The 19,456-nt window shown below is 40.4% G+C and overlaps 1 protein-coding gene across 3 annotated transcripts in view; it reads left to right on the top strand.

Moving 5' to 3' along the window:
- The first annotated feature begins 4,573 nt into the window (after nt 1–4,573).
- Nucleotides 4,574–19,456, top strand: part of kdm5bb (lysine demethylase 5Bb) — a 22,271-nt gene continuing 7,388 nt past the window's right edge. The window contains exons 1-20 of one of the 3 annotated variants that reach the window (XM_088408274.1): nt 4,574–4,880; nt 6,106–6,183; nt 6,706–6,828; nt 6,906–7,076; nt 7,509–7,565; nt 8,594–8,749; nt 11,713–11,806; nt 11,890–12,008; nt 14,453–14,611; nt 14,683–14,802; nt 14,885–15,043; nt 15,922–16,103; nt 16,212–16,374; nt 16,440–16,559; nt 17,877–18,071; nt 18,148–18,329; nt 18,442–18,566; nt 18,926–19,076; nt 19,155–19,269; nt 19,377–19,456. The exon at nt 19,377–19,456 is cut by the window's right edge and continues 276 nt beyond it. In XM_088408274.1, the coding sequence (XP_088264400.1) occupies nt 4,728–4,880; nt 6,106–6,183; nt 6,706–6,828; nt 6,906–7,076; nt 7,509–7,565; nt 8,594–8,749; nt 11,713–11,806; nt 11,890–12,008; nt 14,453–14,611; nt 14,683–14,802; nt 14,885–15,043; nt 15,922–16,103; nt 16,212–16,374; nt 16,440–16,559; nt 17,877–18,071; nt 18,148–18,329; nt 18,442–18,566; nt 18,926–19,076; nt 19,155–19,269; nt 19,377–19,456 (2,702 nt within the window). In that variant the 5' untranslated portion in view covers nt 4,574–4,727. Of the gene's footprint in view, nt 4,881–5,654; nt 5,724–6,105; nt 6,184–6,705; nt 6,829–6,905; nt 7,077–7,508; nt 7,566–8,593; nt 8,750–11,712; nt 11,807–11,889; nt 12,009–14,452; nt 14,612–14,682; nt 14,803–14,884; nt 15,044–15,921; nt 16,104–16,211; nt 16,375–16,439; nt 16,560–17,876; nt 18,072–18,147; nt 18,330–18,441; nt 18,567–18,925; nt 19,077–19,154; nt 19,270–19,376 lie in introns of those variants that run through there. The other 2 variants (XM_088408276.1, XM_088408275.1) reach the window with 2 other exon arrangements.

The raw sequence follows: 19,456 nt of genomic DNA, 5'->3' as shown, positions 1-19,456 counted from the left end.
AATATAACAATGAGTTTACGACTGCAAAGTCTAAAGTTAGTTGCAAAGTTGCATTTCGAAACGTATTCGTTAAGCCTAAAATCCCAACTTGAATCTCACTGTCTTTTACAAATGTCAAAGACACATGATGTTTGCCTTCCAGGCAAAACAAAAGCCAAAAAGTCTCAACATGGTTTAAATGTATCTGCTGGAAAGAAACAGTTCCAGTAGATGCAAAAGTAAATTTCCAGTAAGCCTGCTTCTTAAGATGACTTTGAACTTCAAATGGGAAAGGAGCCAATTGAGGTTGTGGCTTTAAGGTGGTTGGTGACTCGTCGCAACACACTTCGAACCCATTGGTGGATCCGGGTGGTTCAGATATGTTGTCAAACTAAAAAATCCTTCCTATGCAAGTTTAAACTGGAGTTTGCGGATGATCACAGACAAGCCAAGAGAAATGCCGCTTTTGTGGTCGCCGAAGTAAAAACTCAAGCGTAGGGATAGTTCAAGGATCTAAAAGCAGTTCCATCAGGAAGTTGAATCTTAGACTCAGGAGAGGCAGTGTGGTTTTTAATCCCGGCCGTGGAACACTGGAGCAGCTCTACTCTCAACATGGCCTACAAGGGTTGCCTGAGAGTTCACTCAACCAATTCTACCTCTACATGTGTTTTGTGGACGTGAGGGAGGCATCTGGCCATATCCATCAGGGAGTTTTATGGAGGGTGCTTCTGGATGATGATGTACTGAACCCCATTCTGCGCATAGTTTGGGTCTTGTGCCACTGATCTCAGAGTTGCTGGGAGGAGGTTGGATTAGTTTCCAGCACAGATTGGACCCTGCAAATCTGTTCAGAACCTTTACGGACAACAATTCTCAATACAGCCAACATGTTAACCAGCGGGTGTCCATTTGACCCAATTTCGACTTTTGAGCTTGATACATCAAAGACAAAGCAGTCAAAGAAAACCACTAGGATAAAAATTAAAATAGATTGTCAGAACAAGTAGTACAGCATTTGTAAATGCTTGCAAATGGGAGCGAGGGTTCTCCACTTCTCACTGGAGAGCTCTGCAGCCAATTGTGAAGGGTTTGCAATGGAAACCAGCACCTCCAAATCTAAGACCATGGTCTCAACTCAATCAGTAACGGGTGATCTCAACTCCAACCAGGGGAGGGGTTCAATTATATTGGTGGTTTTGTTAATGAGCGAGGGTAGGATGGGGCAGGAGACTTAAAGGTTGCCTGCTGCAGTGATGCAACCACTATATTTGCTTTGCTGAAGAGCGCTAAGCTGAAAGGTAAGGCTGTCCCAGGCACGTCCTAATGGGGAGAAGGTCCCAGGGATGACCCAGAACATACTGGAGAGGCTATCAAGCCTGGCTTGTGAACGCATTTGGATTCCCCTGGAATACAGGTGTTAGACTCCAGTCCTAGAGAGCCGGTATCCTGCCTGTTTTCTGGTTTTCTCTCCCCGACACACCTGATTCAAATGACTAGCTTATTAGCAAGCTTTGCAGGAGCTTGAACATTATCCTAAACATTTTAATCGAGTGTGTTGGAGCGAAAAGGTTTAAAAACATGCATGATACCGGCCATCAAGGACTGGAGTTCGACACCTGTGCGGCCTGGAAGAACTGGATAAAGTCTCTAGGGAAAGGGAAGTCTAGGCTTCCTTTCTATATCCACCACCCCCATGACCTGACCCCAGATGAGTGGAAGAAAATGAATGGACAACACACAACAGAAACCCCTGTCAAAGCACAACTTAATTTGTTACTTTAGCTTACTGTTATATAATAACATATCAGCCTCTGTGTATGTCATGTAAATCTAATCTTCCCAGGGCCTTCAGATCAAGAAGTGTGAATTCTGAGGTGATGTCAGGCCAGCTCTGAAATAATTCTCTTGCATGTCCTGGGTCCTCCTCATGGTGCCTCCTTCCATTGGTACATGCCCAATAGACCTCACCAGGGAAGAATAAAGGAGGCATCATAGCTAGACACTCCTGTTAAATAAAAAGAAAAAAAATAATGGAGGAGTAATTGAAAAGTTAGAAGGTTTTTTGTTTTTTTTTTACTTAGAAATTCTTGGTAAATTTTACAAGGAAGAGATTTAGGTAAATATTATACGTTTATTTGTAGTGCTGTCGTAAGACTAAAAAAAAAATAGATACACCGTGTTGTGGCAGATCAAAAGATTGACCTACAACAAAGAAAAAAATACAGCAACTTCAGTTGTACGAGTTACCTTCTACTCTATTCAAAACTCATCTCAACCACTGACTGCAACCTTTAGTTTTGATCATCAGGAGGAATGGTGCTCTTCTGACCAAGTCCATTCATCCATCCATATTCTATAGGCGATTATCCTCACAAGGGTCGCTGGCTTGCTGGTGCCTATCCCAGTAATTAGTAATAATAATTAAAAATAAAACTATTAAAATAAAATATCATCGATCCTGTCCATTGCAGACTCGCTCAAATGTGGTGTGTGTTCTCATATTTAATTTGGCAAAGAGCTTTGCTATACATAGCTTGCTACATTAATGACTTTTTTTGCTATTGTTAACTGTGGCTGCGATCAAGGATGGGTGCATTGCATTAACGTGGGAGGCTAAACTTGAACTTTTTCTGTTGTTGGCAGACTCTTTCTAACAAAAAATACATTCCTTTATCAGAGGTGGCATTAGGGCATTTTTTTTAAAGTTGAATTTTTAATTCAATGGAGGACATTTCTCACACGCTGTTCCATTTTTACATCTTTCTTCGGCTCCTGCATTTGCCCTCCCACCCAAAACAGGAGCTTATCACATTATGCCAAACACAATGAAAGCCAATCAGTGTCCACTTCAGAGTGTAATTGACCTTAGCAATCACACCCTGAATGCATAAAAACTGATTGAGCAAGCACAAAGCAGAAAGTTAAAGATGAAATGAGATTAATATGATTGAAGAAAATGCTTTAGCTATAACTGTAATTAATTAATTGCAATTAAACTGACACCTCTCCTTAGGTGTGATTGGGTTCGTGACTGGTTGTTCATCCCTTTGTGCCCTGTGATAGGCTGGCTATTAATACAGGGTGTCCCCACGTCTACTGCCCGAAAACAGCGGGGATAGGCACCAGCAAGCCTATGACCCTAGGGAGGATAAGTGACTATAGAGAATGGATGGATGGATGCATGAATATATGCATGGCTGGATGGGTAATCTGACACCTCCATAACTTAAAAAGGTTGATTAATACACTCACAACCTTCACTTTGGAAAAGTTACAATCTACCACCTGAGCTATGCAATTACTACTACGTGTTCGTATATGGTGTCAGGGAGAATCTTCATCTTTAAATGAAAAAGTAATGTCAGACCATTTTTTTCAGACCTCATATTTTCAGGGGCAAACAATAGTAGAACCTGCTCAAGGTGAGTCCTTTGGCCCAGTTTATGTTCCCTCCAAGGATCAAGACAACTGAAATGATGAGAAAGAGTATTACTCATTCTTGGCACGTTTTCATCTGGTATCTTGAAACGTGCATTACGTAATAAACAAACTTAACAGCACAGCTGTATATGTCAATATTCAACTGTATAGTTTTATTCATGCAAACTGCATTAAATGCAGCATACAGTTGACTAAAGTTTGTACCGGGAACATTTTGTGTCCGTAAATGATGCAAAATGACACCTATAGAATAATGACTCCTGGACAATGTTGACTTTTATCAAACATCTATCTATTTAAAAGAAATTGGTTTATAGCTTAATAGTTGGTTATTATACCTCTCAGCAAGGAAAACGTAGTGAAGAAAAATTTAGAATTTTTTATGTACTGAAAAAAATACTGATAATTTTACATTATTATTGGAACAAAACTGTAGGTTGTGAGTCTGACGTTAAGAAACATACCAGCTAGATTATCCAATAACAGCGACTATTAAAAAAAAAAAAAAAAAGGTCCGGTATCCCTTAAGGTGTCACCTGAAACATATTCATCCGCCGAAGTGTAAACAGAAAACAATCCACAAAGAAGAAATTGATTTCAAACTCATCTGGTCACTAAAATGCGCCATATCGAAACTTTGCTTTATGTATTGTGATGTTTTGTCACAATAACCGTCACTAATGTCAGTGGGTTTGTATTACTTGGCCCAAAAACGTGAGTTCACAAAAACGATCAGTTTAATGTGTGATCTGTTTTAAGGTGCTAAAATTATTACATTAAAGGATTTCATTTTGGATAATTGGACAATACGTGAGTACAATGACTGTCATTTAGGTAACCCCTAAATATGTTAGTGAGCAGGGTGTATAATTGCGGAAAACACAAGGAAGCCAACACATCTACAATAGTTTTTGTACCTTATGAATTCAGTTATTGTTTTTTTTTTAATTTTTAAGCTATTTACACCAACAGACACTATTCCATTCACACTGCACCGTGACTTAAGATCAATCAGGTAAATGTGTATCATTTCAAGTGGTTTCAAGCGCAACCCTTGAGGTCAAATCATGAGGAAGTTGGGAGCAAATCGGTGTCTAGTTTTTTGAGCGGACGTGCTCGCTGCCTTGGAACATTTTCCTCACAGTGCGTGGACGTGTGCGCGTGTGTTTGTGTGTCAGCTGCCTCATGTCGTGTTGATGTCGACTGGCTGCCACCGGGCCTGACGGTTAAAAACGGAATAAAACACCCCACAGACTCACGGAGCACCCTTTCCCGACACCGTGACCTGTCTCCTCCTGCCCGAAACGATGAACCACCCTCGGCCAGACGAGTTCAAGCCGCCCCCGGAGTGCCCGGTGTTCGAGCCCAGCTGGGAAGAATTTGCAGATCCGTATGCCTTCATCAATAAGATACGTCCCATCGCCGAGAAAACGGGCATTTGCAAAGTCCGACCGCCTCAGGTGAGTGTGTTGGCGGATGTTTAAACGCCCCTTTGACCGCGGATGCTCGTTTCGCCAAGACGCTTACTGGAGATGAAGCAGGCGACGGATTTAAAGGGACTGCTCAACATGGCGGATGAACTGCTAGGTTCATTCTTTGTGAAGCCGCGCCTCGCCGCTTCTTTTTCGGTTTTAGTTGTCTTCACGGGTCGTCCGTTTCCCTCCACCTCGGACGCTTTACACCACCCACAACCGTGTCCCGAGTTGGATTATGCGTTTGTTCGCCGTGTGTCAACAAAGCCCTCCGCGCTCCGGCCACTGAGTACTTGAGCTAAGAGGCTAATGCTAACTAGCAGAAGCTGTCATGATGTAGCACACGGTTCTGTTGTCATAGGTGAATTAGATGCAGAACATCCATGTGCTGTCTATGGGAAAAGAAGAAAAAATCAAGCCTCTGTTTTTCTCTACCAATTGGTCCCTTATGTCTGTGTTGACTAGCTGAAGTTATTTGCCGAAGAGCATGGCGCTGTGGTCAGCATGTCATTCAGCACTTGACATCAATTGTCACCGCATAAAAATGTTCACAAAAGTAGCAATGAATAAATATTGTTCAGGCCAGTGACGTAATGGACTTTCCAAACTGAACTAATGGCAACACAACAAGTACAGCTTGATTTTCAAATCATAAATGAATAAAATAAATAGTTGTGCTAGTTAAAATTGAGGTGTATCTATCAAGGTTACACAACTTGGATAGTTTGATACCATTTTTAGTATGAGGTATGGCTACTTGAAGGCAAGCTACTGTCCATGCACGACTCAACGCCAATCTTGTTGGGTGTTGTCCTCCATGTTGTCTTTGTGGTAAGCTGGCCTAGTGACTGACTTGAGTCTTCCATCTGGCCATTTTGTGTGCCAGTGGGGGATGTATGCTTCTGACCTGTAAAAAAAAAAAAAAAAACTTGGGCCTCCCCTTTTGTGAGCGATCGACGCTCAGCTGTGTAAAGAAAGCCTTAAGATGTTTCTTTTTTGTGTTAGTTATAAACTGAGAAAGCTCACAACGTTCCATGCGAAGAGGCCTTTTATGTCAAATTGGATATTTATAATAAAAATCATTAAAAAATGTCTTTCCGTTAAGAGTGAAGGAAATTGTTAACTGAGTAAAAGAGAAAATGACTGTTCCCAATAACAAAGATCTACTTTCAGAAAAAGGTTCAAGTGCTGATGTTTTTCTGTTGCTTTTTAGGGTTGGCAGCCCCCATTTGCTTGCGATGTTGACAGACTTCACTTTGTTCCTCGGATCCAGAGGCTTAATGAACTGGAGGTGAGTGTCAACTACTTATATATAAGTAGTTGTTCTCATAACTTTGTTCACATTTATGGTGTTTATGAAAATCCCTTTTTGGTAATTACCATGCATATGCAGCCATAAAATAAAAGAAGTCAATATGTTGTTTGACGACTGAAAATAGTGACTGGGATCATCGTTTTACAGGCTTTGTACAAGTATAATTGATAACGCGTTAATACACTACACGATATTCTGCACTACATTATTAGCACCATTTTCTCCATCGTTGTTTATTGCTATTTATTTATTGCTCGATTGTGGAATGTAATCCGCTGCTCGAGAAAGTGAACAGAATAAGAATTTCATTGTCTGGTACAACTATACATATGACAAGAAATCTCCTGAATCTTGAATCTATCCTTAACAATGGAAGGATTAGTGACCAATGTGCCTTCCTGAGTATATTTTATCCTTTGCAAATTGATGGTTATAATTTTCCCTGGATGTTAAATCAAATGTTTGAATTGTTTCAAATGATTGTCCATCTTCTCCCAGGCTCAGACAAGAGTCAAACTCAACTTTTTGGACCAGATTGCCAAATTCTGGGATTTACAGGGGTGTTCCCTGAAAATCCCCCATGTGGAAAGGAAGATTTTGGATTTGTACCAGCTAAACAAGGTTGGTGTCATACAACCTGGCCAATTTATTTAATTGCCTAAGTAACCTTACCATCACCATCATGTCCTCCATCACAGTTAGTTGCAGAGGAAGGTGGATTCGATGTTGTCTGTCAGGACAGACGATGGACCAAGATTGCGATGCAGATGGGCTTCACCCCTGGGAAAGCTATTGGCTCACACCTACGAGCACATTACGAGAAAACTCTCTATCCCTATAATCTCTTTCAAAGTGGCGCAAATCTTCTAGTAAGTTACCAATGTCAATTCTAATTTTGTGTTTTTGTTAGAGCTAATAGAATACTTTGTTGCCTTGAGATACGAGTTCAATTCATTCCATGAACATGTTCATAATGATAGGCTTGTTTCTCAAATCATCCCTACACACTGAAATGAATAGTTTGATTTTAAGTGTTTTTTTTGTTTTGTTTTTTTGTCTACCATAACTAAAATGCCTTAATGGGATGTAGTCATTGTATTTCGCAGCTGTGGGTTTTGTTATGCAGTTTTATCGTGTTTCATCAATTTGACACTGTTGCTTGGCACCTAATCATAAAGTGTCCATTTGTTCCTTTTAAAAAACTTAAATATCGCAAGAGAGCTCAACATTGGATTAGTACCAAATGACCTGTTAATGCAGGTCGTAAATAGTTACATTACATGAGCTTTCTTTTGCCTCAGACACCAGAGGCAGTTTCCAAACTGATGCGTTTGGAGACTGATCCTGAGCTTGAAAAGGTACGTGTGCGCCACAATGAGAAAGACTTCTTACAACTAACAAAATGCATGTTTATTTCAGACTGGGTTTTACTCTTTTTTTTTTTTTTTTTTCCCAAGTATTGCTTGCAGAAACAATGCTTTTTAACAGATTTGACCTTTTTATACCATAAAACTATATTTTTGACTCAAAAACCTATTTACTGCAATGCTAGTATTTTTATTACAGGAATTAATTTTAACATAAGGTATGTTAAAATGTTTTTTTTCGCAGTGTTTCCCAACTTTTTTTTTTGTCATTGTTTTTGCTAATGCACCTTTTTTGCATTTGGAAAACGCTATCACAAAAATTACTGATGATTTCATTGCAACGTCACTGGCATAGATTGATGTATGAAATATTGTTGTACTTTGTAAAAAATGTAATCATAATTTTGTGACAGGTAATGGTATAATTTATCACAACACTCTGGTTTGAACTTTTCATTTTGTTTCCTTTTGTCACCTGACACTTCTGCCTCAACTAAAATCTGGCCTCTTCTGGGTTCACATGTTGCTGCATTGTTTCTATTGCACGCTAACCACATCCTACTTTTGACCTTTATTTCTTTTAACTGCTGGAGTTGCATTTGATATCGACAATTGCTATATACCTCCACAGCCTGTCAACAACAACTTAAAAGTTTTTGTTTTGTCTTTTTACAATTGAAATCACCATTGATAGTAAAAAGGGTACATAGCAGTGGTCAGCAGTTTACATCCATTCGTCATGATTATGGCTTTTATATTAATTTGGGTTGATTTGAGCAGTTCTTTTTTGTTTAACATCCATCCTAGAATAAGACCGATTCAAAGCATTAAATTAATGACATGCATACTTTAATGATTAGAATAATGTTAATTACCGCTCACAACTTAAAAGGAGATAGCTGCTTTGACCACAAATTTAGCTGCATTCTGTTATTACTTTGCTGAGTTATATCCACTTACCCCAAATCACTTCTCTACCTGCTCACTATAGTTTTAACTTGCTTATTGTTTTACTTCAGTGTGTTCAAAAGCCAGTCCACTCAGAGGAGAATGTAGAAAGTATGGATCGAGTCGATACCAAGGAGCCCAAATTGCCAGAGCCATTTCAGAGACAGTCTGTTCAGACACCCGATTCCTGCCTCAGCGCTCGCAGAGGAAAACGCATGAAGTATGAGGTGGGTTGTTCACTTAAATGCATATTTTCACCGTTTGCCACATGACATACAGTGGATAGAATAAGCATATGTACCTGTCACAATTACAAGTTCTTTTGATGCAAAATTATGAGATCAACAATAATTGTTGCATCAGTAATATAACTTATCTGTTTAGTTTGGGGATTTTTTTTTTGAGAGGGGATGGAAAAAAAAACCTAATACTGTGGTTGTACAGTTGTGTACACCACTGTTCTCTCCAATTTTCAATGTGTCTCAGCATTCATACCAACTCCCTAAGTCTGCTTTGGTCTACAGTGATCAATATCAGACATGCACACAGTGACCAAACAATATCACGCCTGTTATAAAACAATTGCAATCACTTATACTCCATTTCAAAAGAGATTGGATAGAGATTTAGAAAATGAATAAAATGATCAAGAGTTTGGAACAATCAGTTTTGGATTAAACATTTTATGCCTCTTTTTCTGTCTTAAATTGGACCTAATTTAATTGAATTTTCATGAAAGCCGTGTAAACAGGTAGGACTTTTGTAGTAATAATAACTTGTAAATAAATTTAGCATGAATATATTCTATTTTCATAATATAAAAGATTTGAAGTGAAGTGATGCCTTTACTGATGCTATGCAAATGTAATAATGGTTGAAAAGACACACTTTATTAAAAATTTTGCGGAAGGTTTTTACTGTAAAGATATGCTTCACTTAGAAGCATATCACAAGCAAGCACAAATATTAAGGACTTGCTCTAGCCCCGTAACCCCTGTTTATTTGTTTAGAAGTGGTAAGTACAGTGGGCCCCCATGTTACAACATTAGTCCGTTCCGCAGTTGGGGTTCGTAAGGCGAATTCGTCGTATGATAGGCAATCCAAACCTATGTTAAATAGCTAATTGTTTAGAACCCCAGGTAAAAACATCAAAATTGTACATACATTTTCAAAATTGCTACCAAAATAGTGCTACGTATATATAATATACATGAATACAATCAGAAAACATCATAAATAGGATCATCATAAAAAGGATTTATTCACCTTTGAGTACCGCTTGTTATGCCCATATTCCCTAATAAGGGTTATCTCCAGCATCGTTTCCATATAAATCGTCTTCTTACTTCTCTGAAAAAGTGACCTTTATTACATAACTCACGTTGTCAAAAAATAGTCTAAAATACGCCTTGGGCTTCCAAATGATTACCATCGCTATGGCCCTGGACTGAGCTCTACATGTGTTCATTTGCGACTGGTGCATTAATGACACAAGGGAGCTCGGAGATTCAACCACACGTGAATAGCACGATATGGCCATCAAGACTTATTGCATACAAGCGCAGTAGCATGCTTCAACTTAACATTGGAGTACTTACCGCCTATGGTTTTACGAGGAAGTTGGTTTAAGTGATGAGTGGACACCACAAACACCACGACAATGCTGTCTCTCCAATTAATGAGTTGCCAAGCACATTGCCATTATCTGCGTTTCTTTTCAACCTGTCTGAGCAATTTCACCCGTGATTTTTTTTTTTTTCTCTCAAATGTCCAGGGCAATAAGTGTTACAGTAATATCAGTTAGCGTATCACTATGGTAACAAACAAGCCACAACTAAAAAGTAGTTTTATAATTGTCATTAACAGACACCTAGCCCTCTGAAGGGGCGGTGTTGGTACATCGAAGATTATTATCAAGATGTTGTGTGTAGGATCCAAGATTAGGTAAAAGTAACGTAATTATAAAAATTAATCTAGTGGGCTTTTTCGCAGGAGAGTGTACTATTTCCAGTTTGTCAATTATTACGGGACATGGTGCATACCGTATTTCAGTCTGAAATATTCAGTTTCACAATTTTATTTTGACATAACTTTCCAAAAACAACTTTTTTTTTTTTAGTATAAGAAAATACAAAAATTCTGCATATATTTCCTTGCAGTGAAAAGGTGAATGCAATTGTGCACACATGCAACATACAGTAATGTGTCTATTCAAAAGCAACCTGACATACTGAATTCAAACTTAGCAAGTTGTGAGTGAGCACAAACCTGTCTCAATTTAAGGTGCCACTGATGAAACCCAATCACATTTCAGACTTTCAAGACGGCTTTCTGGATTTTTTTTTAGCTCTATAGAAGAAGACTGGGGTATTATCACTGGCAGCTAATTGGAACCGGTTGTAAATACCTTCCCTTTTGTCAAAAGCCAAAGGTCCAGCAGAAGACAAATGTCCTCAAAATATGATACTGCCCCCACCATGCTTTACTTGAGCTTTTATAAACGTTTACTACTTTGCACATTTGTGTTTGTACCAACAGCCAAAAGAAAATACCATGTGGATTGTAGCCTTAAAAGTTTCCCTTGGTTTCATAGAATCTCAAGAAAATCTCTTAAAATGTGGAAAAATGTGTTATTCTCAGAGGAACTTAGTCCAGGGATCACCAACCTTTATGAAAGTGAGAGCTACTCCTTCGGTACTGACTAATACGAAGCGCTCAAGTTTATGTGAAGACACTGATCATGTTAATGATTTCTCAATATAATAAAGGAACAACTATAGTAAATATGTAAATCAAGTGAAATATGTTACATACATGTAATTTATTTATAATTGTTTGTAACATTCCGAGAAAATCACTGTTCTATCACTTGTGAGCTATTTGCAGAACAGGCCTGCGGCCTACTCATTTGATCCTCACAGGCTATTTGGTGCCCGCATGCACCACGTTGGTGACCCCTGGTTTAGTCTGTAATTCATTTTCATCAATTTACACCACCACCACCATACACCAATTTAGTTGAATTGTAAGGTTATCGGACATATTAATGGTGAGTCAAGTTTTAAAATTACTTTGGGTCTCATTTGTTAAAATACACCCAGGCATTCAAACAGGCGTTTTAGCTTTTTATCGCCACTATTGGTAGTATCTAATTGTTAAAAATGACTTACACCGTCATCTTTTCCTTTAGTCTGTCTGTGTGAAGACCGAACCAGGTGAGCAAGGTGAGAATCGACCAAACTTGAGGCGGAGGATGGGCTCTTTTGTTGCAAAGCCAGAACCAGGTATGCCTCTTCACTTGTACATCTGCTGCAGTGGTTCATTTTGAAACACGGTTATTGATTTGTCACTCATGCCTGTCTTACAGAGAAAGAGATTCCCATTCAAGTAAAACAGGAGCCAGTTGAAATCAAAGAACCGCTCATTCAGGAGGACAAATTCAAGCAACGTTACAAAAAATACATCCCACCTGTTCCTCCAAATCCCGTAAGTACACAGATTTACAACACACTTTCCAAACATATGATTGTTCCTTCTGTTAAGTGCTCATCTAATTAATTTACGCAACAAGAAAAAATAATGGTCATCCGCGGTAAATAATTATCTGAAGAATGTTTTCATGACTTTTAATGTGATTCATTGGAAACATTCAGAAGAATGATAAACAAAACAGTTTTCTAAATTGTCACCAATAAAAACTGTGACCAAAAATACAATTCGCATACCTCTAGCAAACGTCTTTGTGACTTTTGAAACTGATTGAACCTTGATGGAAAAATCGCTATCAGTTACCGCAATCCTTTTGTCTCTCTGTGAAAATACGGGCTCAAAAACAGTGAAAAATGCAAAAAGATAAGATGTCATATTGAGATATCTGAAAGAATATTTTCACTAGCAGAGAGCAACCATAATGAAGGGTATTTATATATATATATATATATATATATATATATATATATATATATATATATATATATATATATATATATATAATACATACACACACACACACACACACACACACAGTGGGCCCCCGTGTTACGAACTTAATCCGTTCAGCGGCTACGCTCGTAACTCGAACTGCTCGTATGACGGGCAATCCAAACCTATGTTAATTCGTGAATGCATGCAACGCGTGCAAAAACCTTAGGTAAAAACATCACGACTTTATACACATATAAAAAATGAGTAACATAATCTACTGTACAGTTAAATTAAATAACATAAATATACAAAGGAAAAATGACATTTACCTTTGGGGCGACGTGACTTGAGCTGGGTGGAGGCGGAAGGGAGACAGAGACCAACCCGCAGAATTTATTGATTTATTTTCTTAAACGGGAACTTTTCTCAAAACTAGAACATATCACCGGCGATTTCCTTCTCTTTAATCCATAATAGAAGAAGCCTCTCAATTTTGTTGTCGATTGAGGTCCGTCCCCTGGCAAGGAAAGTCTTGCCCTTAGAAGATTGCCGAGCGGTCACGGCCATACTCATGAGCCATGCGTGCGCCTCCTACGTATTTTTTTTTTTTATTATCTCCTGCTTGGTTTCTATTGTCATCATCCTCTTACTTCTTCCTTTACCGCCACTAGCAATTTTAGAAGCCGTGTCTAACAGATAAAGTTTGCAAAGTCTTCACAACATTCCTTCCTTCCGTTTTTGACTCATTTTCTCTCCTTCCTTCCGTCCCGACCAGCTGTGCCATCAAGCTAGGTAAAGGCGTTCGGCCAATAGCATATCAGCATTTCTGTGATTGACGTGACGCCGGCCAATAGCATCTCCGTGAGAGAGACCGTGACTGACACCGTGACTGAAACAGTGACTGTGACATTGTAAGAGCAATAGCATATCAGCGTTACCGTGTCATGCATGAGTAGATGCTTTCGTTAATGTAGTAGAGCGAGGTCAATTGTACGTATACATTGACTGGCAACGCGTGGCGAATTCATAGTTAAAACCATCACTAATTTACACACATATTTTAAATTAGTCTCATAATCTACTGTACAGTTAATATAACAAACATGAATAAACAAAGGATAAATGTCATTTTCCTCTGGGGCGACGTGACTTGAGCTGAGTGGAGACGGAGGTGAGCAGAGACCAACCCGCAGAATTTATTGATTTATTTTCTTAAACAAGAACTTTTCTCAAACTAAAACATATCACCGGCGATTTCCTTCTCTTTAATCCATAATAGAAGAAGGCTCTCCATTTTGTTGTCGAGCGAGGTCCGTCCCCCGGCAAGCAAAGTCTTGCCCTTAGAAGATTGCCGAGCGGTTCCGTCCATACTCACGAGCAAGGTTAACTATGCACGCGCCTCCTTCGTATTTTTTTATTATCTCCTGCTTGGTTTCTATTGTCATCATCCTCTTACTTCTTCCTTTACCGCCACTTACAATAGTAGAAGCCATGACTAACAGATAAAGTTTGCAAAGTCTTCACAACATTCCTTCCTTCCGTTTTTCACTCATTTTCTCTCCTTCCTTCCGTCTCGACCAGCTGTGCCATCAAGCTAGATAAAGGCGTTCGGCCAATAGCATATCGGCATTTCTGTGATTGACGTGACGCCGGCCAATAGCATCTCCGTGAGTGAGACCGTGACTGACACCGTGACTGAGACAGTGACTGTGACATTGTAAGAGCAATATCGTTCTTCGTTGCTGTGACAAGCTTTAACTACTGATTTTGATGACGTGGCAAGGCGAAAATATATGAACAATTACAATGGCCGGCATGTCAGATTGCTCGTAAGGCAAATGGTCTGTGTGTAAGTTGGGGACAAAAAACTCCGCGGACCACGCTCGTAAGTCGAAATGTTCGTAAATGGGGGTGTTCGTAAACCGGGGGCCGACTGTATATAAAAAATGTTGAATTGGCCACAGTACTGCTAAATATCAAATAGGTATTTTTGCTTCCTTTTCTAGGTGGATCTGGTCGTTTGCCTGGTTTGTGGCAGTGGGGGAGATGAAGACCGCTTGTTACTATGTGACGGTTGTGATGACAGCTATCATACCTTCTGCCTCATCCCCCCTCTAACTGATGTCCCCAGGGGAGACTGGAGGTGCCCCAAGTGTTTGGCTCAGGTGAAGATTATTGATGTAAATAATGACAGAGTTAAACAAAAAAAAAGTCTAAATACATTATTTTCTTTTAGGAATGTAGCAAGCCTCACGAAGCATTTGGCTTTGAGCAGGCTTACAGGGACTACTCACTGCGCGCTTTTGGGCAAATGGCAGATGCATTCAAATCTGATTATTTTAACATGCCAGTTCATGTAAGTCGAACGTCATTTCAACAAAAATACCTGAACGTATCTTGTTTTTACCAATATACTGATCATTCGGTTCATCTTCCAGATGGTACCGACAGAACTAGTGGAAAAGGAGTTCTGGCGGTTGGTAGGGGCCATTGAGGAGGATGTTACTGTTGAATATGGAGCAGATATTGCGTCAAAGGAGTTTGGAAGTGGATTTCCTATTCCCAATGGAATATTTAAGGTTTCTCCTGCAGATGAGGTATACTAATCACACTGAAGTGCACATCATTGAAAAAATTGTTATAATCCTGCGTAATACCAAACGTGAATGAGGAGAAAAAGCGGGCAGTTTTGTTTTCTGGTCATGGTAGTTCGCGTGTCAGGGCGCAATAGAGTGTCAGGGAACGCCAACAATGCGATTGCAGCACAGGATGTATCTAATTTTCCCCCCAAGTTAAAAAAAAATGTAACTTTGGTCGCTCGTCGTGTCGCTTCGGGAACGCTCAACCTCACACGGGGCAGGAATGAATCATGGCGGCTGGTTGGCGGTCACCCGGACCTGGGCCAGCTGAGCTTTCAATACAAAAACGGAGCCAAGAAAGAGCACGCACCAGGCTTGTAGAATCACACGCGGGGGAACTTTGGGTAACAGGTACAGAATGTGCAGCATTTACTTCCTTTTGTTGAACTGCAGTTACTGTGCCAAGATAGTGATAGTGCAGCATTGACAACACAGTATTTAGCACAGTATCGGCCACTTGATTACGATGTTGAAACTTTTTTTTTGTCAAACGAGTATTGCTGCAAAGCGAGGAAAAAGGAGAATAAAGGTGCTGAAGGAGAAAACAATGGCTTGGCTACATCTCAGAAAAGTGAAAGTTCTCAGCATGGCTCTCCTCTCCGGAATCCCTGTAAATGCCCCCCCCCACTCCCTCAATCCCTCTCGCGAATGTGTGAACAAGCTAAATGCCGGCATTTAACACCCGGTGACTGAAAGCCCACCGAATCAGCGTAGCTATGCGATATCTTGTATTCGGTGTGAATGTAGCATAAGAAAACAAGGTCATTAACTGGACTAAAGCGATACATATGCAACATTCAAGGTTTATTGGTCTGCATCTGTTGCCTCCGATTTAGAAATACCTCAAGTGTGGGTGGAACCTCAACAACCTGGCAATGATGAATCCATCCGTCCTCACACACGTGACAGCTGATATTTGTGGAATGACACTGCCATGGCTTTATGTTGGTATGTGCTTCTCTTCCTTCTGTTGGCACATTGAGGACCACTGGAGCTACTCAATCAACTACCTCCACTGGTATACCACAAACCCTTCAAGGAGTGATGCTCAATTACCTTTACATTTTTGCATGACATGAATAAAAAGAAGTCAATTATATTGTCTGTTTTTTTTCTTTACTGCAAGGGGGGAACCCAAAACCTGGTATGGAGCTCCTGGGTCCGCTGCAGAGCAGCTAGAGGAGGTGATGAAGAAACTGGCCCCCGAACTGTTTGAGTCTCAGCCTGACCTCTTACACCAGCTGGTCACCATTATGAACCCCAATACCCTGATGGCCCACGGTGTCCCGGTATACTTTGTACACAGCACAAATAACTCCATTTAATGGATCCTAATTTTGCGGTTCTGCTTCAGATTTATAGAACAAACCAGTGCGCTGGTGAATTTGTTGTCACCTTTCCCAGAGCCTATCATAGTGGCTTCAATCAAGGCTTTAACTTTGCAGAGGCAGTCAACTTCTGCACTGTTGATTGGGTAAGGCTTTTCTTTTGGTCAATCTTAACATATACAGGGTGTCCCAAAAGTCACTTCATTCACTGCAGGTACCATTCAGAGGGATGTGAGGCCATCACCATTTGTTGCGGTTTTTGAAAGCAGAACATTTGCTTGTCTGTGGTTTAGTAATTGACATTGGAGCAGCTGTTCTAAATTGTTGGTTCACCAGAAAACTTTCAGTGAACTGCTGCATTTTCGCCGATTTGAAAATCTTTATTACGTTGGGCAGTACACTTTATGCTATCCATGGCAAATATTTCAAATGTATGCGTTCTTGACAAGCCATGCCGTGAAAGGGCAGCCACCAAGCACATGGCGTGTGTACTGTACTATCCAAAGGGTTGTGCTGGAAATCATCATTCATAAAACATCAAATTTGTGGCGGCTTTGGTGTATGATAAATCATCCTCTGAATCAATCATGACTAGCCTTACTTTACCAGGTTTTGGGTCAGTGGTTGCTGGTCAAGGTTCTGTGTTTTCATTAGTGGTGGTATTTGCAGAGGTTCTGCTGCATTTTATGTCAAGTACTTGCTATGGTATGATACAATTGTAAAAAATAGCTGTACAGTAATCCCTCACTGTATCGCGGTTCATCTTTCACAGGTTCGCTGCTTCACGGATTTTTTACAGTGTGGATAGTTTTTAAAGCGCATTGTGCTCTGAATCCTGATTGGATCAGGGGCTTTACTGTTGTCTCGAAATAAAATATTGACGCTGTACTCTATTGGTTTTGCACCTGTCAATTCATTTTAAAATTGCTTTCGTCTCTCCTGTGTCTGAGTGTGCTCAGCTCAGCACACAGGTTGCAAACGTGCTAGTAAGCGCATTGATTGACAGCTTGGTCTCTGGAAGCCGATCACGTGACTCGTAGGCGTGCCGAGGGCAAATGCACACACCCGGTCTGTGTGCCTACATCGAGAGCAAAGGAGAAATGCACAGCTTTGGAAATGTGACTTTTACCTAGATTTCTTTCGTAATAAATTGAAATTTCAAGTGTATTGTTATGATATAAGAGCTTTCACTTTAATCCGATGTCCGGGCATATCTGTTGATAAAAATCTTCTTGCTCAGAAAAAGAAAGAGCTTAACAATTACTCATAACAATGTGCGGGTTCAGGACGAAGAGACTTAGTAAAGCAAATGTTTAGAGACTTTGGCACCCTGTGATTCATCTTAATCGCAGAACATCTTTTAGAGCGTTAAAGCACAATGGCATGTTTTTGTACACAAACTTGCACTCTAAATTGGGGGCAAACATTTACATAACAACCTTGTTCTTTGTTTATTCCCCCAGATGTCTCTCGGTAGACAATGTGTCAATCACTATCGTACACTTCACCGCTACAATGTCTTCTCCCATGATGAGATGGTGTGCAACATGGCAGCAAAAGCAGACACTCTTGATGTGGTTCTGGCCTCTGCTGTTCATAAGGACATGGCCATTATGATTCTGGAAGAGCGGGAACTGAGGGAAAAAGCTTCACAAATGGTGAAATATTAATTTTTGGTCAGAAGTGTCTGTGTAGTGTAACCACTCACGGCTGATTTTACCCTGATATTTAAAGGGATTAGTGCAGTGGCAGAAGGCAAAATACGATCACCTCCAGGATGACGAGCGGCAGTGTGCCAAGTGCCGGACCACTTGTTACCTGTCTGCCATTACTTGTCCATGTAGCCCAGGAGTGCTAGTCTGTCTGCATCACATCAGTGACCTGTGTTCCTGCCCTGTCACAAACTACACACTGAAGTAAGCCCCATTGCTCAGAAGTCAGGCTATTATAAAATGAACATGCTCTGAAACGTTGAGTTCTACGTGAATGTATAGAGAATACATTTTCACATTCAGTTTCCTCTTGTAGTTACAGATACACACTGGAGGACCTGCTGCCCATGATGAATGCCTCAAAGCAGCGTGCTCAACAGTATGATGCATGGGCCTCTCGTGTATCAGAGACTCTGGAGGCTAAACTGGAAAAGAAAAAAGGTAAGCCAACAAGTGTAGGGAAAAACACAAAACATTTAATCTTTTGGTGGGCAGCTCCGGTCCTTGAGCTGCATGTTTTAGATGTTTCCGTTCTTCAACCCATCTGATTCTAATAATCTGCTCATATTGTAAGCAAGCTCTTCAGCACCCAGGATAATGATCTTGATCATTTGAATTGGGTGTGTTGAGGGACGGAAACATCTACAACATGCAGGATTGAGAAGCAGGGTTGCCCACCCCTGATAAGCCAATTCAGATCAAGAGTACCAACAATGATGAGTAACTACAATGTAGACTTTTCTTCTGCGTAAAGGTCAATGAATATGTTGGCCCGTAAGTAACATGACTTCTATCCACAGGCTTGCCAGTTTTTCGCTCTCTTCTTGCTGAATCAGAGTCCGAACGCTTCCCTGAAAACGACCTGCTGCGTCAGCTGCGTCTGGTCACTCAAGATGCAGAGAAGTGCTCCTCAGTGGCCCAGCAGCTGTTGAATGGGAAGAGACAGACCAGGTATTTTTATAGTGCATCACATGTAAAGATTATCTGTAGCAAGCAATGATCATGAGATTGAATTGACCTGTTCCCAAGGTATCAATGTAGCAATTGGAAATCTCGGGGCCAGTTGACTGTGGACGAGCTGAGTTCTTTTGTAAGGCAGCTGTATAACCTCTCCTGCAGCCTAACTCAAGCCCCCTTGCTGAAGGTATAGACCCATGTTGACAAAATCTGAAGAGAGCCGTCACCTTAGATGCATACCACAGTAGTTTGCGCTCAGAGCACTACTTATCACATTTTACTATCTCTTTGAAGGAACTCTTGAATCGCATCGAAGACTTCCAGCAGCACAGTGAGAAGGTCCTGGCTGATGAGGAACCCAGTGTGGCTGAAAT

The sequence above is a fragment of the Hippichthys cyanospilos genome, chromosome 2 (assembly GCF_059441005.1).
Source record: "Hippichthys cyanospilos isolate Australia breed blue-spotted pipefish chromosome 2, RoL_Hcya_1.0, whole genome shotgun sequence".
Lineage (NCBI taxonomy): Eukaryota > Metazoa > Chordata > Actinopteri > Syngnathiformes > Syngnathidae > Hippichthys > Hippichthys cyanospilos.
This window is presented reverse-complemented; position numbering and strand designations above follow the sequence as displayed.